General features: G+C 40.9%; 1 protein-coding gene across 2 annotated transcripts in view; it reads right to left on the bottom strand.

Moving 5' to 3' along the window:
• Nucleotides 1-1,994: 1,994 nt before the first annotated feature.
• The window catches only part of LOC306979307 (SLIT-ROBO Rho GTPase-activating protein 3-like), a 29,608-nt gene continuing 14,920 nt past the window's right edge, over nucleotides 1,995-16,682 (bottom strand). For both annotated transcript variants that reach the window (XM_079578192.1, XM_079578193.1), the window contains exons 7-22: nucleotides 15,898-16,119; nucleotides 15,621-15,722; nucleotides 14,199-14,396; nucleotides 13,257-13,341; nucleotides 11,627-11,654; nucleotides 10,410-10,440; nucleotides 10,133-10,193; nucleotides 7,998-8,075; nucleotides 7,553-7,687; nucleotides 7,367-7,472; nucleotides 5,858-6,085; nucleotides 4,917-4,990; nucleotides 4,658-4,838; nucleotides 4,134-4,271; nucleotides 3,644-3,953; nucleotides 1,995-3,561 (exon numbers count right to left, since the gene is read on the bottom strand). In XM_079578192.1, the coding sequence (XP_079434318.1) occupies nucleotides 3,100-3,561; nucleotides 3,644-3,953; nucleotides 4,134-4,271; nucleotides 4,658-4,838; nucleotides 4,917-4,990; nucleotides 5,858-6,085; nucleotides 7,367-7,472; nucleotides 7,553-7,687; nucleotides 7,998-8,075; nucleotides 10,133-10,193; nucleotides 10,410-10,440; nucleotides 11,627-11,654; nucleotides 13,257-13,341; nucleotides 14,199-14,396; nucleotides 15,621-15,722; nucleotides 15,898-16,119 (2,439 nt within the window). In that variant the 3' untranslated portion in view covers nucleotides 1,995-3,099. The remainder of the gene's footprint in view (nucleotides 3,562-3,643; nucleotides 3,954-4,133; nucleotides 4,272-4,657; nucleotides 4,839-4,916; nucleotides 4,991-5,857; nucleotides 6,086-7,366; nucleotides 7,473-7,552; nucleotides 7,688-7,997; nucleotides 8,076-10,132; nucleotides 10,194-10,409; nucleotides 10,441-11,626; nucleotides 11,655-13,256; nucleotides 13,342-14,198; nucleotides 14,397-15,620; nucleotides 15,723-15,897; nucleotides 16,120-16,682) is intronic.

The raw sequence follows: 16,682 nt of genomic DNA, 5'->3' as shown, positions 1-16,682 counted from the left end.
ATTCTTGAGATGTACAATCTCCTGAACTTTGAAAACTTAAGATACCTTAAATTTGCTTGTATGGTTTACAAAATACTCAACGGACTTGCACCACCGCCATTAAGGTAATTCAGAAAACTGAAATCCTCTTCTGGCAGAGCCACTTGGTCTACGGTTAGAGAAGTGCCCTACAGACGGACCACCTCTGGCCAGACTGTCCTTTCAGTCAAGGGGCTGTAACATCTGGAACAGCATCCCTCTCACTATAAGAGAATGCCCCACGTCAACAAACAAACAAATCAACAATGAACTCCTTAGACCCTCTGGCTGAGCCGGGTCAGAATCCCCTGCACAGGTGTTGCTTTATAAATAATAACTATATTTATCCTCATTATGTCCACTGTTTCTAATCTGTTGTGCAAGTCACAGAACGAACAGATGTTATTAATGTATGAATTGTATGAACAAATGCTGTGTTATGTAAGAATATAGCCTCAACTTTTATTTGAATTATCTATATGTTTTATAATTGCAAACTGACCCATTTACAGAAATGTTCATTAATGTGTACTGTCCTTCTGAAATAAATAAATAAATGTGTGGCTTTAAGCGGCGCTCTGGGTCTGCTCATGTTCTTGAATGTGTAGATACGATCGCTGCAGATCCATTGACAGGACGGACCGCAGGAGGGCCACACTCAGCATATCGGTGCACCACCTGTTACGCATATTCACACAACTGTGGCATTGATTTGGATAATAGCCGAGCTCGCAGTTTGGCCTCAGATCCGACTCTGGTGGCCCAGTTAATCGTGTCAGTGCATTAATGAAAAGGCTTTTTGAACCCGGGAAGAAGCCAAGCCGGTAAAAGACGCGCGTCGCTGGGTGGTCCCGGCCACTCATGGCACTGATGAGGGCTGGAGGCGAGGCTCTAACGTGATTACTTTCTCACTTTAATCTCAATGAACACGCACCTAACAGCATTACAGCTGGATCCATGGAAGAAAAAAAACAGACACGAGCATTTAGGATGATCAAAAAACAAGATGGAAAATATGGTGCTCAAACGTCTTACTTTTCACTTCTTTTATCTATGTCAGGGATGCATGAGTTTAGAGATAATCAATTCATAGGCCGAGAGCTGTTTCAGGGCATATTGCAACATTTTGAAAGTTAACCAGCTCATAAATAAATGTTAAAAATAAAGTACAATATGAGAAAGATGACCTTAGGCCTAATGCAAACTGAAATCAGACCAAATAACAAAACAAAAAAAACATTTACAGTGTTGAAGATGTTGCTAGATTGTTGCTTTTGCTTTGTTTTAAATGATGAAAGATTTGCCAAGAGAATGACTCCACCCACAGGCCTCAAATGGTACTAAAGGGTTTTTAGAGTCACTCGAAAAAGGCCAAAGGTCACAATAAGCAGTAATAAGGATCTGCATAAGAACTATAACTGGTGTTATTTAGCTGTACAAATAATTTCCTGGATCAAGCATACCTTAAACCCAGTATGTCGTTCATGTCAGACTTTACAAAGGCCTTTACTGTATTGTAGTACTTTTGCCAGCAGATGGAGCTGTTGCATTTTACACCCATAGATGTATATTTAGTCATATTTTCCTCCCTGTTATACAAGTACAATTGAAGTATTCTACACTCTTAAGTCTGTATTTATTTGAGGAAATTATCTGGGGGGGGAAAAAAATACACAATAGGATATTTCAAGAATTTATTTTTCAGCTAATGTTTGTGCAAGGATAAGAGTTACAAAAAGAGAAGATATTTATCCCATACTATCATACAATGATATTTTCTTTTACATCTTAAATGCATATATTTATTCAGATACCTACAACTTTATTACACAAGATATATTTTAATCCTCAAGACAACACACAGCACTGACAGTAAACACTTGTTATGAATGTGCTATATTTGTTTCTAAAATACAGGAGTCACAATGCAGCCGATTCCCTGTAGTGTATAAGTGCATTAGTCTCTTGATTTGTACTTGTTTGCTTTTTTTTTTTTTTTTGAGGTAATGTTCACACGAGACTTTTTATTCTTACATTAGTTATAGATGGAATGTATATATAGTCCACAATAATTTCATTGTCTTCTATAAGGTAACTTGTTTTACAAATGCAACACTCTGATTTTTTTGTAAAATTAATAAATAATAGATTATAAAATGAATGTTTTGTTTTCTTCCAACAGTGGTTTCTCCTTGGGACAGTGTGGGGAGGACTGAGAAAGCTTAAGGCTCAAATGATTATTGATTGTGTATGTCTCCGGCTGATGGCCAGTTAGTCTGGCCTCAGTGCTCAATAATCACACTGACAGGAGAATCAGGGGCGGGCCAAACGCTTGTCCCATTTGTGCTTCATAGAAGAGAGGTTGTGGCAATATAGATGTCAATGACATGTCAAAGTGGCAAGTCTGTTCTCTTGAATCTAATTGTTCATTTTACGGCGCACAATTTGTTTTGTCATCTGTAATTTGTAACATAAATTTAAAAAAAACTTTAATAGCGTACCATAAAATCAATACTGGTGCTAGACTATGAATTATATTTGTGTAAGATGTGGTCACTAGTTTCAGAGGCATTAGTATTTGTCAGTGTGCTACTGCATTTAAGCTCAGAAATAAAGGAGTGGAAGAAAAGAATGAATAGAGTACTGTGTGAAAATGCCTGCTGATATAGTTCTCTCAGATAAAACTACTGTCATTTAAAGACACTGTATTAAACCCTGTGGATTGTGGTGGTTTTCTATAACTGAATAGACTTTATTTCGTACACAATTAATCAAGACTCAAGTCAACCGCAAAGCATTGTCATATGTACACAGCTCAAAACATGTGTCATTTCATCTTTAGCTTTCCAGTGTAGCCCCTTGAGTCCAGCATCACTACTGTATTCAGCATAGCAGTATTTTGATTGTGAAAGCCTCTTTAAAAATGCTATTTCATGTACTCCGTATATGTCACTGCCCTGGCAGGAGGCAGAGACCAGCAGCAGCAATATTAAGGTAGTCTCATATTCATAATACAGACCAAGCATATTTCATAAATGTAAGAGAAATACAATCACTCTGCAGTTCAGTGCCCTCTGGCACCTATATGTTGCCCTGTTTGTCTGAAGAGGAAGAGGAGTTGGAGGGTGAAGGGGAAGGTGCTTTGGGGAAGCTTCTCTCAGTTGGTGTGATGCCAGGACTGCCTAAACCAGAGGAGCTGGAGCTGCTGGAGCGGTGTGGGCCTGGTCCCTGTCCCAGGACAGGAGCTGGCCTCACAGGTCGTACCGGGGGAGGCCTGAGGGGGGCGCTGGGTCGGCGGCTGGACAGAGAGGGTTTAAAGGTGGTCATGGTTTCAGAGGAGGAGCTGCTGCTGCTGCGCCTCTGTACAGCATCGGGGTCTCGAATCACGATGGTGTGAAGAGGGCTGCCCGGGACATCCTGACCACCGGGATGCTTTAGAGGCTCCAGAGTGTCCAGAACTACATCAGGAGCATGCTTCGCTACATTCTGACGCTCCAGCTCTCTCAGCTCAAGAAGAGCTGTGTTCATGGTCTTCTCTATGTCCTTGTAAATATAATAAGAAATACAACATTTTACTTTGAGTTCAATGAAATATGAAAATGAGTTTAAGCTGAAAAGGACTCACTTCAGCGAGAGCCTCAGCCTCCAGGGCCTTGTGGTCTCCCAGACTGGCGTGGCGCGTGGTGCTGGGGGAGGCACGTTGAGAGTGGCTGTCACAGAAGGCCTTTCTATCGGGATGGTTGACGTGGCCCGCGCTTCCAAACGTAGTAAGTCGCCGCTTCTCAGGGCTGTCGATGGGACCTCTGGTCACTGCCATTTTCTGGGGGCTGCAGGGTCGTGGCAGAACTCTCGGAGGCTCTGCTCGAGGAGGACTGTGGCCATCTGCTCCGTTCCTGTGGCGTGGAACTGCAGCACCATCTGAACGCACTCTCACCCTCCAGGAATATAAGTAAAACCTCTTATCACAGTGGACAATTCCCTTTTAAAACACTAACTATTGTACAGATTGTGTTGACGCCCTTTCTGACATCAGTATTGGTTTATCCCACTGTGCAAAACCACCATTTGCCGTAAAGAAAATCAACAATACAATATGAAGTTGTAGCAAAGTGTACCTGCCCTGCGCCGGTCCAAAGCGGCGCTCGGGTGTGTGCTCAGCCTGGTGCTCTCGGGATACTGCTCTGTCCTCATGGTGAGTCCCGCTGCTTGCCTCACTGTCTGTCCTGTGGAGCCCGTCTGAGAAGGCATCGTCCCTGAGGCATTCAGTTATTACATTTATTATGTCTGTCCACAAGAGCCATCCGCTCTTGTGGAAACATTTATGAGTTAAGAAAACTCATAAATGTTTCATCAGTCTGTGTAGTAAGTAGTTAAGAAGCAAAGATTGTGTGGAAAGCAAGCCAACATTCCATGTACAAAATAAAATATGTTTGAGCTCTAAAATAAAGTCTGTTTATAACAATCCCAACAAAACTCTATTAAATAAAAACATTAATTCTATAGTATATAAGCCTATTTATGATTTTTTTTTTTTTTTTTACCATTTCAATGTTTAACTGTGTGCCGGCCTTTATGCCATTTTTACTGTAACCACTAGCCAGGTGTTACTATTCGACCACTGTAGACATAGATTACTCACATGTCCTGCACCACAATGTACTGATGTGGGATGAGTCCGTCCACTCCGTTGTGTCGCCCCTCCCACCAGTCGTTAGACGCTCGAACATACAGTAACAGAGATGCACCCTTCTTGAAGGACAGCTCTCTGGGACTGCGGCCCACATAGTCAAATTTTGCTATGGCCTCAATCTGCTCCAACTCTGTCAAACAATATAAAAGCCAATTAAAGAAATTAATTGGAAAACACACGTTTATTTGATCTCAAAAGTGAGACTTACCCTCATCACTTGTGTTAGGGCCAGTACCATTATCTACTTCATCAAGAGCACCCGCGTCACTGTGGGGACTTTCACTGTAAACAGGAGAAACTGAGAAGTTAATACTCATTTCACTTTTCAAAAAGATTGGGGAATATTAAAAGGGGAAAAGATAGAATAACAATTATTGTAACCAAATGTTAATAATGTGGACGCACCGTGAGGTGTGTGATGTTACGGGGAGCCTATTGTCGCACACTCCGGGAGTAGAGGTCAGGCTAATATATGGTAAATTTATAATATGAGTTATTGGCCGATATAATGCTGATAAAAGGTTGATAAAGCGTTTGCATTGGAAAGAGCTCAGCCAGAACCTTAAAATGAGCCCCACCACAACTTCCTAGGCTTCAGGGGAGCTGTGAAACATCGTGGTGAATATCGGTCACAAGTTTGTACACCCTGGATGCTCGGATCATATTTTATTTATTTTACGTTGCCTTTTGCTTATAATTTCGGAGCCATAAGAGATAGAAACTTTGAGCTTTTTGTTTAGGAATCTGCTGATTTTTGTCTTTCAAACACCTCCCTCTGAAGTACCTACTGAACATGACTGTCCTGGATAAATCAGCCCCTGCCTCTAGTAAAGAAGCCTCTGCTATCACAGATCAACACAGTCACATTTTACAGTTTAGAAGCATCATACACAGGACTATAGACAAGAAATATTTTTAAAAAACGGCGGTGCGCATCGGCTTTGGCTGGTCAAATCCCCAAAAATTGGCATCGGCCTTCCAATAACCCATACTGGTCGACCTCTATCCATGAATTTAACTTAGCCCTCAGCAGATGTGCATTTTGGCCTTGATCACTCAGTCAAGCCCATGACACTGACCGTAGCAAAAACACAATTCATGACACTTTTTTTTTTTTACACTGTCCATGTATAGAGTGTCTTTCCTCACCAGTACTCTTCCCCTCCAGCCATGCATTTCTCATACATAGGCCCGTCCAGCTCTCTCTGGGTTGGGAAAATCGCCTCGTGGTGGATGATAAAAGTTTTGATGACTTCGTTGACATGAGCCTGGCAAGAGACAGGGTCCTGCTCATCTGGCATGGGCATCAGAGTGGGACCAAAGCAGATCGCCAGATTATAGGGGTCCATCATGTTCTCATCACTGTACTGCGACAGACTGCAACACAAGGGCAACAATTAGCAAGTTGAAGAAGAGGGTGATGAAGCAGTAACGTGTGGTGAGGTTTATAGCTGGTTGTAGGCTCCAATATAAAGTTGATATAACTTTGGAAGACATATATATATTTTACAGTCAAAAAGAGTCCCTTTGCCAACCAGTTCAAATAGGACACGCTCCTGGCTCCAACCTACGTCCATATATAGTCCATATGAATAAAGATATGGCATAGACACAGCTCCCCCTCCATCATCAAGAGCAGTGTGTGAGGTCTACCACAACTCTAGCCTTTTACAACGCGGTTTAAAGTCAAATTATTGGAGTGGTGCTCTCAGTGGAGTATAGGGAAGATCAAGCTTAGGTGTGGGACAGTGGACATCTCTTTACACGGCTATAATAAACGACAGGACATTTTGTTGGATTTTTTCACAAAATCACAGAAAAAAATTACGAGAAAAAATTAAATATAGACACAGTGTGTTCATTCTGTCTATTTGAAAATTATATCTCATTAGTGCCTCAACTGACAACACATAACAGTAATTCATGATATATAAAGTCGTACATGCCTCGCCTTAACCAAATGCATCTTCTCCAGTTCGGCTTTACCCAAATCTAAAAGCTTCTCAACTACCTACAAAACAACCTACAAAAGTGTCAAACTTTTTTGTCACATTGTTGTAGGGCAGGGGTCACCAACGTGGTGCCCGCGGGCACCCAGGGGCCCTTTGGGGCATGTCCAGTAGCCCTTGGGACTTTTTCTGAAGTATAAAACACTTCATTTTCTTGAATCTAATTCTTAAAATTACAGTTATTTCGGTTCTTGTGACTCAGTATGAGTTTAAAATAAAGCTATTTTAATATAATATGGGCTCAATATCCTATAAGTGAACAGTGTATGTTTAAGTCTTTAGGATTTGCTTTTAACTGGTAGCCCTCGAACAACTTACTGCTCTTAAAGTAGCCCTCAGCTGAAATAAGGTTGGTGACCCCTGTTGTAGGGTTTTTGTCATGTTTCGCCTCTTTATTGTCACGCTTTCATCACTTTTTGTTGTGTTTTTGTCATGTTTTTGTCGCTCTTTTGCCTCTTTTTTGTCATATTTTTTGTGTGTGTTTTCCTCCTCCTTTTCGTCGCCATTTTGATGCTTTCTTTTTATTAAACTTTTAGATTTTGGGTAAAGCCAAACTGGAGAAAATGTGCTCTGTTCAGGTGGGGGTTAAGAGGTTAAGGCATAGACAATACCAGTGCCCTAATGTGAAGAAATATAAAGTATTACTTACTGGTTTAGAAAGGCAAAGAGATATCGAATGACAATAATGACAGGTCTTTGAAGGGTTCCAATAATCTGCTGGAGGTGACGTGCTCTTTCTGCGCCAGATTCCAGCTCTAAATTAAGACAAATAATAATATGAACAAAAGGGAGGCCAGATGTAAAACAAAGCGTGTTTATCTTCTAAGTGACTCACTGGTGGTGTAGATGAGGTCGAGGAAGCGCTCTTTGGGGAAAAGAGGATTCTCCAGACCCCTGAAGTAAAGCTTGAGCACGCCGGCGACAGAGTTGATGTCGTGGTCCGCCTGATCGTCCATGAGCGGGTCCTCTCCTGCACATAGTGAAGATGAACTCTCATGAATCATTCGCTGACACAAACGCTGCTTTTAATGGACAAATCTGGCAGGGGAAGATTCTTGAACGATCCTACAAACAGTAAACCCGTCTACCCTAAAGAACTTAAGTTGAGGTAATTCAACAGAACTTTAGGAAATATATTTAATTTGTATTACTACTTTTGAAATTATAATAAATGTTCATGCTGCAATAGACAATACAAATATTTAACTTCTACGTAGGAAGGATGCAAAAGAAGGTAATACTACTGCATATAACTAGACAGTGCTGCAGAGACATCTCACCTCTTTCAAAGGCGTTTTTAATATCGTTGACTTCAATTTGGGACCCAGGAACTCTGAATATACCTTGTTGTTGTAGACCTGTGGAAATGGAAAAAAAGCTAGTTTGAAACTCATAAAACAAAACTACAATTGCAGAGGGATGCTATATGTTTATGTTAAATGGGTACTTAAATGAAGTCCCTTTGGTTTTAACTACAGCACAATATTCAGAGTTGTCGACTAGTGCTCTCTATGTGCTTATACAGCTGTGCGAGATAGTAAAAAATAAATGAAGCAGAGTCTATAAGATTAAGAGCGCCCCCTGGTGAGAGGTGTCTCAGATAATTAAAGGCACATGTTCAGTGTGACATACACATCGTTAGTAATGATGGTTCATGTGAAAAATGCCCCCCATGTGCTCATTATTCCTGTTTACATCTTTACAATAATTAACACAGATTCAAAGAGGCTTGTTACGCTACTGCTAAGTGCTTTAATCAGAGAGGAGATAATGCCCACTTATGCACAATATTTAAGAGAACTGGATTTGATAGTAAGTAAAAAATTTAACAATTAAGCTAACTCACAAACATATACATAGTTGTGTTTTGAAACTGATAATCAAACAATCCTTCCTGAGTATTCTATATGTGATGTAAATGTAAAAGTAATGTATAACTGTAACATCATGAAACAAGGGGCGTTTTGCTTCAGTCGACTCCCTAACTGTATGATTGTGAAACTTTGGAGAAAGAGAAAATGTTAACTGCTCAAATAAACTATACTACTACTACTACTACTAAAAAGCAAACCAACATGACTACTTAAAGCAGAACTAAGTAACTCATGCCCCTAGAGGCCATAAGCACCACTGCAGGTGTCGTAGCATGTTGTGTTTTTTTACTCATTAATTGTCCGTGAGAGTAAATACTACGCTGACAGAAAAGACAAAGGGAGAGAGGGATATTGTACATTGTGCCATAACCAAATGACACAATGGAGATATTTCTTGTTGCTCAAACTTGGCTGTAAACACTGTTTAAGTGTTAAGCTTTGCCCGTTAGCCTGTTAGCTTCTTCTTTGTAATTCCATTAGTGTGTATTGTTCAGGCTGAAGAAGAAACCGTACAACAACTGATCCAGAACAAAACTGGCCATGTGATCAGCCTCCGGGAGAGTGACATCATGTTTTATTTCGATAATCCAAATATTCCCTTTCCCTTCTGGTTCAAACTATTATACACCTGGCCAAATATCATATTCATAAAACTAAGTGGGCACAAACAAAGCCAAATGGACTTCATTTCATAAACGAACTCAATCAGTATCTCAGAACAATAAAAACTGTGGCTAATCAAAAAGCCATCAAAGCCCATAATGCATTCTGCAAATACCACATAACAACACAGTAAATGTCTAAATCTATATGTCATCCCTTATTCTGTCTTGATCTATTCTATGTACGACTTTACTTCCTGTATTTCCCTCTTAAGAAAAAAAACAAAAACAAAAACAAAAAAAATTAGTGTGTATTGCACCTCCGACCCGGAGGCAGGAAAGCTGCAAGTGTGGTTTTTTGGTCAGGGACACCAGGGGGAGATGAAAGACCCCCCAATCATCCCATTAACACTTGTATTACCCCCAAGAAGGACTGGGAAAAGGATTTAGTAAGGTAAACAAGTTACTTAGTACTGCTTTAAAGTGCAATAAAAGCAGGCAGTTTAAAGTGGAACTAAGTAACTCATGTCCCTAGAGGCCATAAGCGCTACTGCAGGTGTCGTAGCATGTTGCTTTTTTTTACTCATTAATTGTCCGTGAGAGTAAATACCACACTGACAGAAAAGACAAAGGGAGAGAGGGATATTGTATATTGTGCCACAACACAATTACACAATAGAGATTTTCACTCAAACTTTAGCCTGTTAGCTTCTATTAGTGTGTATTCGACCCCCCCAATCATCCCATCAACACTTGTATTATGGTCTATGGTGCTACCCCCAGAAGGACTACGAAAAGGATCTACAAGGTAATCAAGTTGCTCTTCTTTAAATAGTGGGTTTGGACACAAAAGCTAGCTACATATTAGACTGCATATTATTCAACACACATGAGTACCAATGGTTGATGCACCAAACTAGAAAGCAAACCGTTACCTACCATACAGATTGATGTACCGAACACAGCTCTCAACAACCACTGGTATAGGCTGTCCAGAGTCCTAGAGTAACAAACAACATTGATAATTATAGAAGCAAAGCCCTTTAAAAGCATATTCAATTCCAAAACACTTTCAAATTAATCAAGACAGACAGTGGAAGATGAGGAAAAAGCTGTAAATATTATTAGCAAACACACACAATCGCTAGGAATGGTGGCAGAGGGGTAAGCATAGGTTATAGTACTAAAGAATCCAAGCCCACTAAAAGACAGATACCTGACTCCTGGCACGGAGATTTCTCCTCCCCCTGGACACACACAGCAGTAAGACAAGAGGAAACAACAACAAGACCAGGTTAGTGAGAGAGATCGACTTCACAGACAAGAGACAGAGCCAATGCAACACCGAAAAATGACAAAAGAGGTGCCACTAAAGTTTGTGTCCCCTGAATGCATGGAAATATCTTACAACTATATCGGAGTCATGAGTTATGACAAAATAGGACTGGAGTTCAACAGTCCTGCCCACCTTGAAACCTGAAATTTGGAATGAGAATTTGACCTCGAAAAGCAGTTTTGAGGTGGGTGGGACTGTTGAGACCTAGAGGCACGGAACATACCATCACCAAAACATCACCTCCCCCCGATAGGACAAACAGTGGAAGCAGCAGGAAGGGGTCAGTGCACATTTGAGCCAGTCTTTTGGTCAAAGGCAGAGAAAGATCCTTTAAGGACACATAAGCAGCTGAGATCACGCAGAGACAGAAGGCACAGAGGAGCTGGTACCTTGATGAAGGCCGCCATGTTGCCGTTAAACAGCTTACGGCAAAAAACGGAGCGTGGTCTATACTTCCTCATTCTCTGCGGTTTAGGGGGGAGAGTGGGGGGCCTGGGGGGAGACGGGTGAGTTGGACTGTTGGTATATGGTCATCACGTATATATATATATATATCGATGAAGATTGCGTGAAAGTGTTCAAACACTGTCATTCAACTTTAGTATTTTCCCTCCTGAAAGTCAAGTGTTTTGGTTCATAGTCTGACTTAGTGTGTTTCAGAATTGGCCATGGTCCCAATTACCTGTAAAATGATTAGTCTATCGCAAATCTGACTAGTCTTTTGAGAAATTAACTAGCCACAATGACAAGTGTGCAGAAAAGTTAACGTCAAACCCTTGGTATGCGTCAACTAGCCTTTGGGCAAGACACTTAACCCTCTTTGCTTCCACCTTCTATGCATCAGTGACTCAAGGCTTTTGATAGTGAATGAATGGCTGATTGAAGTAAAGTGCCTTCTTTGAAAGGCCAGGGAGGTTAAGTGGTGCAAACAATTATATCACCATTAACTATTTACCGTCAGGTCAAAGGTCACAAATACAGATCAATGGACTAAAATGAGAAATGCTTTTATGTAAAAAATGTATTCTTAGCTTTTTTCAGAAGTAACTGTTTTGCATACTGTACATCACAGATATGTTGGTTCTTGTGCGTCTTACCTTGTGGTTCCATAGTCGGCCCTTTCCCCTGTAAGAAAAAAAAGAAAAAAGGATCTGCATTAGTAACCGCTCTCTGACAAGAGTTGATTGTCGGCTGAGAGCTGTGGAGGGCTGGCAGATGGAGGCAGAAAGGGCGTTATGAGAAAACGGGCCCCTATTCAGGCGAGTGAATGGGGCGAGCAGCATGGCGGGTTTGACTCGCAGCCAGGCAGCGGTCATTCAGTGGTCGCCCGGGAAACGGACCCAGAGGGAAGTGTATCCAGGGGCAACCGGGGAGGTCAGGGGGAATTTATGCCCAATGATCAGGATAGGAAGGGACATGCAACTTCTTGGGGTAGCTACTTTACAGCCAATTTATAGTACAAAGATAATGTAATGAAACTAGCAATGAATATCCATAGAGTAAAATTAGTCATAACAATAGTAAAAAACACATTATAATGAACTCTAATTTGAGAACTATATACTTTAAAATCACCATTGGTCAAACATCACAATAACATTTCTATATTATGTATAAAAAGATGAGACCTCTACCGACATGCATGTAACTTGCAATGGATTTGTCTTCTCTCAGTTGTTATAAAGCTCCTGGGTATGTTACAATTGTTATTGTTTGGCACATCTAAATTCCAAACAGTTAATCAAAATCCACATTTCTGCAAGCAACACATCACTGATTATAGCCACTGACGATTTAAGATCCCCGAAGGGAAGTGTCTCCAGGGGCAATGGGGCGTAAGTTCAGTACAATGTGGATATTTCCTGATCTGCCCGGGTCTCTCTGGCTGCTGTTAAGTTGAGCAATGAGAGCCCCACTTTGATCACTGACTCATAAATGCCTGTTTGAAAATCACGTCATGTGTGAAGTAGCTTGTAGCAAGGGCTTACTTTACGTCAAATAAACGTAATCCGCAGATAAAAGCCAGCACTCTGAGTGGAGTTAAGAAGCAGCAGAGGACATAGGCAGCATGATGACATGGACTGTGCACTTATTTACATGCTCTATAAATAATATGACTATTTAAAAAGGGATTAGGAGCTGTTTGGCTTCAGATGATAGTAAATGCATAGATTTCAAATAATAATTTTACTAATTTACTTTTGACGCTTGAGCAGTAATCATGGGTAATCATGGCTTAACCAGCTACTAAAACTATTAAACTATTACTACTAGAACTATTAAAAACAACATTTGTGCATTTGTTACTTATGCAGCATTGTCTTATTTACATCTGAGATTTGGGGTTGTCCTGCTGTAATACAGGCAACATCAAATGGTAAAATTGCATATTTTATTTTCCAGCTTGCACCTGCTATTTAGCACCTGCCTTGATAAATGACCCCTTGTGTGTTCTGAAATATGCAGCCATGGTGATCTCCGTAATCATAATTTCAGCCTGACGAGCTGTAGAATGACAACAACAGGAATAGATCTCTAAAGTGAAATGACAGTGTATCCGAGTATCACCACAGCTTGAGATTTGATGCCGTAGAGTTTACATGGATTTACTGGCTCTAATGAAGATGTCTTGGACCCCCCAGTGCTTGAGCTTCCAATGTAATCACTTTAACCTCTAGCACTGAACTTGACTCAGACCTCCACATCTTTGTATTATGTAACGCTCACCTTCCCCGAGAGTCTGCTTCAAAAGGTCATGCTTGGCCTGCAGTTTGATGATTAGGTTGCTGCCATTCAAGTACTCCTTGTATTTCTGCAAATCAGAAGCAAAATGTTGTTTCCAGATATTTACACTTGGTATTTATTTACATTGGTAATCAAAATAGTTTCAACAAAACAGGCAGATCTTCCAATTTTTACACTTTCTCTTAATATATTTCCACAATTAGAAATGAAATATGAAGCGCTGCTTTACCCTCAGGGTAATGTCAATAATGACTAGCCAGCTAACAGCACATCAGTGCAATTTCCAGGTTTGGGATGACCAATCACGCTTCACAGCAAGACAATGTGCAGTGGTTTCTTATTTCACAGAGCTCTATATACTGCAAGATGGTACGTCACATTTCACTCTAATACGAAAGAAAAAATGAGGATTGTACCTTTAAAGCTAACTTATAATCTTTCTGACATTTTGATTTCCATTTAATAATCACAAGAACATACAAGATAACAGTAAATATTGTATCACTTCAACATTGGCAAATATTCTCATACATCCTCTAATGCAGTGGTTCTCAACCTTTTGGAGCCGCGACCCCCATTATAACAGTTAAAGGGGTTCGAGACCCCCGCTCGGGTCACACCGTGAGGAATCGGATCATTAGCCTACATAATTCTTAAAAAACAAAGAAAAAAACAAATGGCTAACATAAAACAAATCAAATACCGAACATATAATGGCACTCTGGTAAAATAGCACACACAAGCGACAATAAAATATAATATTATATGCTAAAAAAGTATGAATATTTTATCTACATGATCTGGCGACCCCCTAAATTTGTCTAGCGACCCCCTTGGGGTCCCGACCCCCAGGTTGAGAACCACTGCTCTAATGCCTTAATTGTTGTAATAGCGTTTCCCACCACTGCATATCTTTAAACTCACAGTAAAGTAGAAGCCCTCAGTCTCATGTTGATTAGAGCGTCTCTTGACGATGTTAGCTTTGCTCATGTAGGAATCCGAGGATGCAGATTTGACTGACTCTGTGGACTGGCTGTGCTGAAAGGCGTCAGAAACATCAAAGTCTTCCACAGTGAGCATGTCCTGAAGCGTCTGCAGCGTGGCATCCAGCGTCTTCCTCACCTGACGCACACAAGTCACAAAGACAGCATTTATAAACAGCATTTAAACATGCTGCAAATTAAGAGGACATGTCTGTGGGGTGTAAACAAGCCATATGATCACACGGAGATGCTACCACAATAGAGCATTTTCACAGCACAGACAGGCGGCGTTAACAGCGGCGCAATTAGTTTGAAAAGTGGTGACAAGGAAAATTAAGCAACTTCAATGTGGCAGGCACGAAGCTACGAGTGCATTTATCTGCGTATTATGTTTTATAATCAAGATTCAGATCACTTTGGACATTAAACGACCTATATAATCGCAGCCATCATTATGATTTCCTTAGAACCATAACATATGGAAGCTGATGGAGCCACGTTGGATACGAGGAACATGAAAATTAAGGTAAGCACAGTCAGAGGACCTCCACGTTGGATCTCTCCACTGTGCCCTCTCTGTGTTGTGTACGTATCTCCATATTCATAGAGCCAGGCCTGACCTTCACTCACACCCTGGTCACGTTTGAAGAATCTCTGTCAGAGGGTCCTGAGTGGCCCCTGGGCTCTGAGCTGAGGGGTCTGTGCAGCCAGCGACAACACTACATGAATACAGATGTGCAGTGACAAGCCCATAGGGCGTCATGGTTACTGTTACATGTTGGAGGGATCAGGGCCCAGGGTGTAAACTGCCAATCTCAAGCAGCAAACCTTTAGTTAAGTGTAGTGATGGTTGCTATGGTTGCTTTCTTTCTTTTTATATAATTGCAATGTACATCCCCTATGGAAAATTATAGATGGATGTTTCTATACAGGGTAATCTCTTTGTCAAAGCAATAATGAAACCTCTAAGACTATCCAACATCAACTGATAAGGATCTGCAATTTGTCTTCTTGCTCCGCACCGTGTACGTTTTGACAGACTGCAATTTCCTGGCAGAAAAATTTGATGAAATGATAACATGACTGAGGTTTTTACAATATAACGGTCTGTGCCATTTTGGAAGATGCAAAGAAGAGTCACTTTACTGACGGTCAATCTTTGATAAAATGTAATTTTTTGTACATGCCATTTATCTAAACCTCGCCTAATGTTTGAGAACATTATGCAAACTAAATCAACTATATCCTAGTATAAGAATGAAGCATACACTGTCAACACATTTATATTTGGACATTTATTTCCAGTGTGCACCCATCTGTTTGTGTTGTTGTCTAGGCATATACACACATATGTTTTTCTTACCTCTTCGTTTTCTATCTTTAGCGTGGCGAGGCGGGACTGCAGCTGGTGGTAGCGCATCAGCAGTTCAGTTTGGACTGGCTGCTGTGCGCTCACCTGACACACCTGCCAGCGAAGGACAAGAGCACCTTGAATAACAATCATCCCCCATGTGCGCAGATTATTAATGATGCTATACTTTTTATTCTATTATGTAGCAGCCTGGTACTAAAATCATATTCATGTCTTAACTACTGCTAAAAAAGTTTAAATCTTAAAGTTTTCTTTCCATCACTCTCACCTCATCTCCCATGTGAGGCTGATAGTCGAACCGCGCAGGAGGGCAAAATATTTGGCTGTGCATGTCCATAAACTTGAGCTTGTCTCCCCTGATGTCCATGGCGTCCACTGCTCCTTCCAATTGATCCAATCCTTCGTGCCTGGAGGTCTCTAAGCTGTACTCAGCAGATAGGTAGGTTCTCAAGGTGCGAGCCAAGCTGTGATGATAACCTAATTCACAACACTGCAGAGGGAAAAAAACATTAACTTATAGGAAAAAATCTCTTTGATAGTTCACTATATAGAGTACAATAAAGTTGTTTTTTCTGTACATTGCTTGAACTGAGGAATAAATAAAGGAGGAAAGGAATCAAATGACCAAATAAACTACTACTACTACTACTACAACTGCTAAACTGGTGCTGAACCATCCACCTCTAAAGCCATTTCAATAAATGCAGTTTCTCTCCTCAAAGATTCAGCAATCGACCCCCTCAGCCTCTCCACGTTCGTCCCTTTATGACCACCGATAGCCAGGCCCCCGGTACAAACAAATCTATCATCCTCCATACAGCGTAGGCACGTGCATCATTGTCAATCTAAGCAGAACTCTGAAAGTTTTGACCGAGTGTCAGAGCAAACAACAACAATGCACTCATGCTGTTGCTATGCATGACATAACTCACAATAGTAGTGCATGTTGCTGTGAAAAGAGGTTTGGCTCAGAACTAGTTTGACAAAGTAGTGGCCTTAAATTGAGTTATCTCTGCCTGTTGTCTAGCTTTAAAGCAGTACTAAGTAACTCGA

The sequence above is a fragment of the Gobius niger genome (assembly GCF_951799975.1).
Source record: "Gobius niger genome assembly, chromosome: 20".
In the NCBI taxonomy this organism is placed as follows: domain Eukaryota; kingdom Metazoa; phylum Chordata; class Actinopteri; order Gobiiformes; family Gobiidae; genus Gobius; species Gobius niger.
The sequence above is the reverse complement of the archived record's forward strand: the minus strand, read 5'-3'. Positions and strand labels throughout refer to the sequence as shown.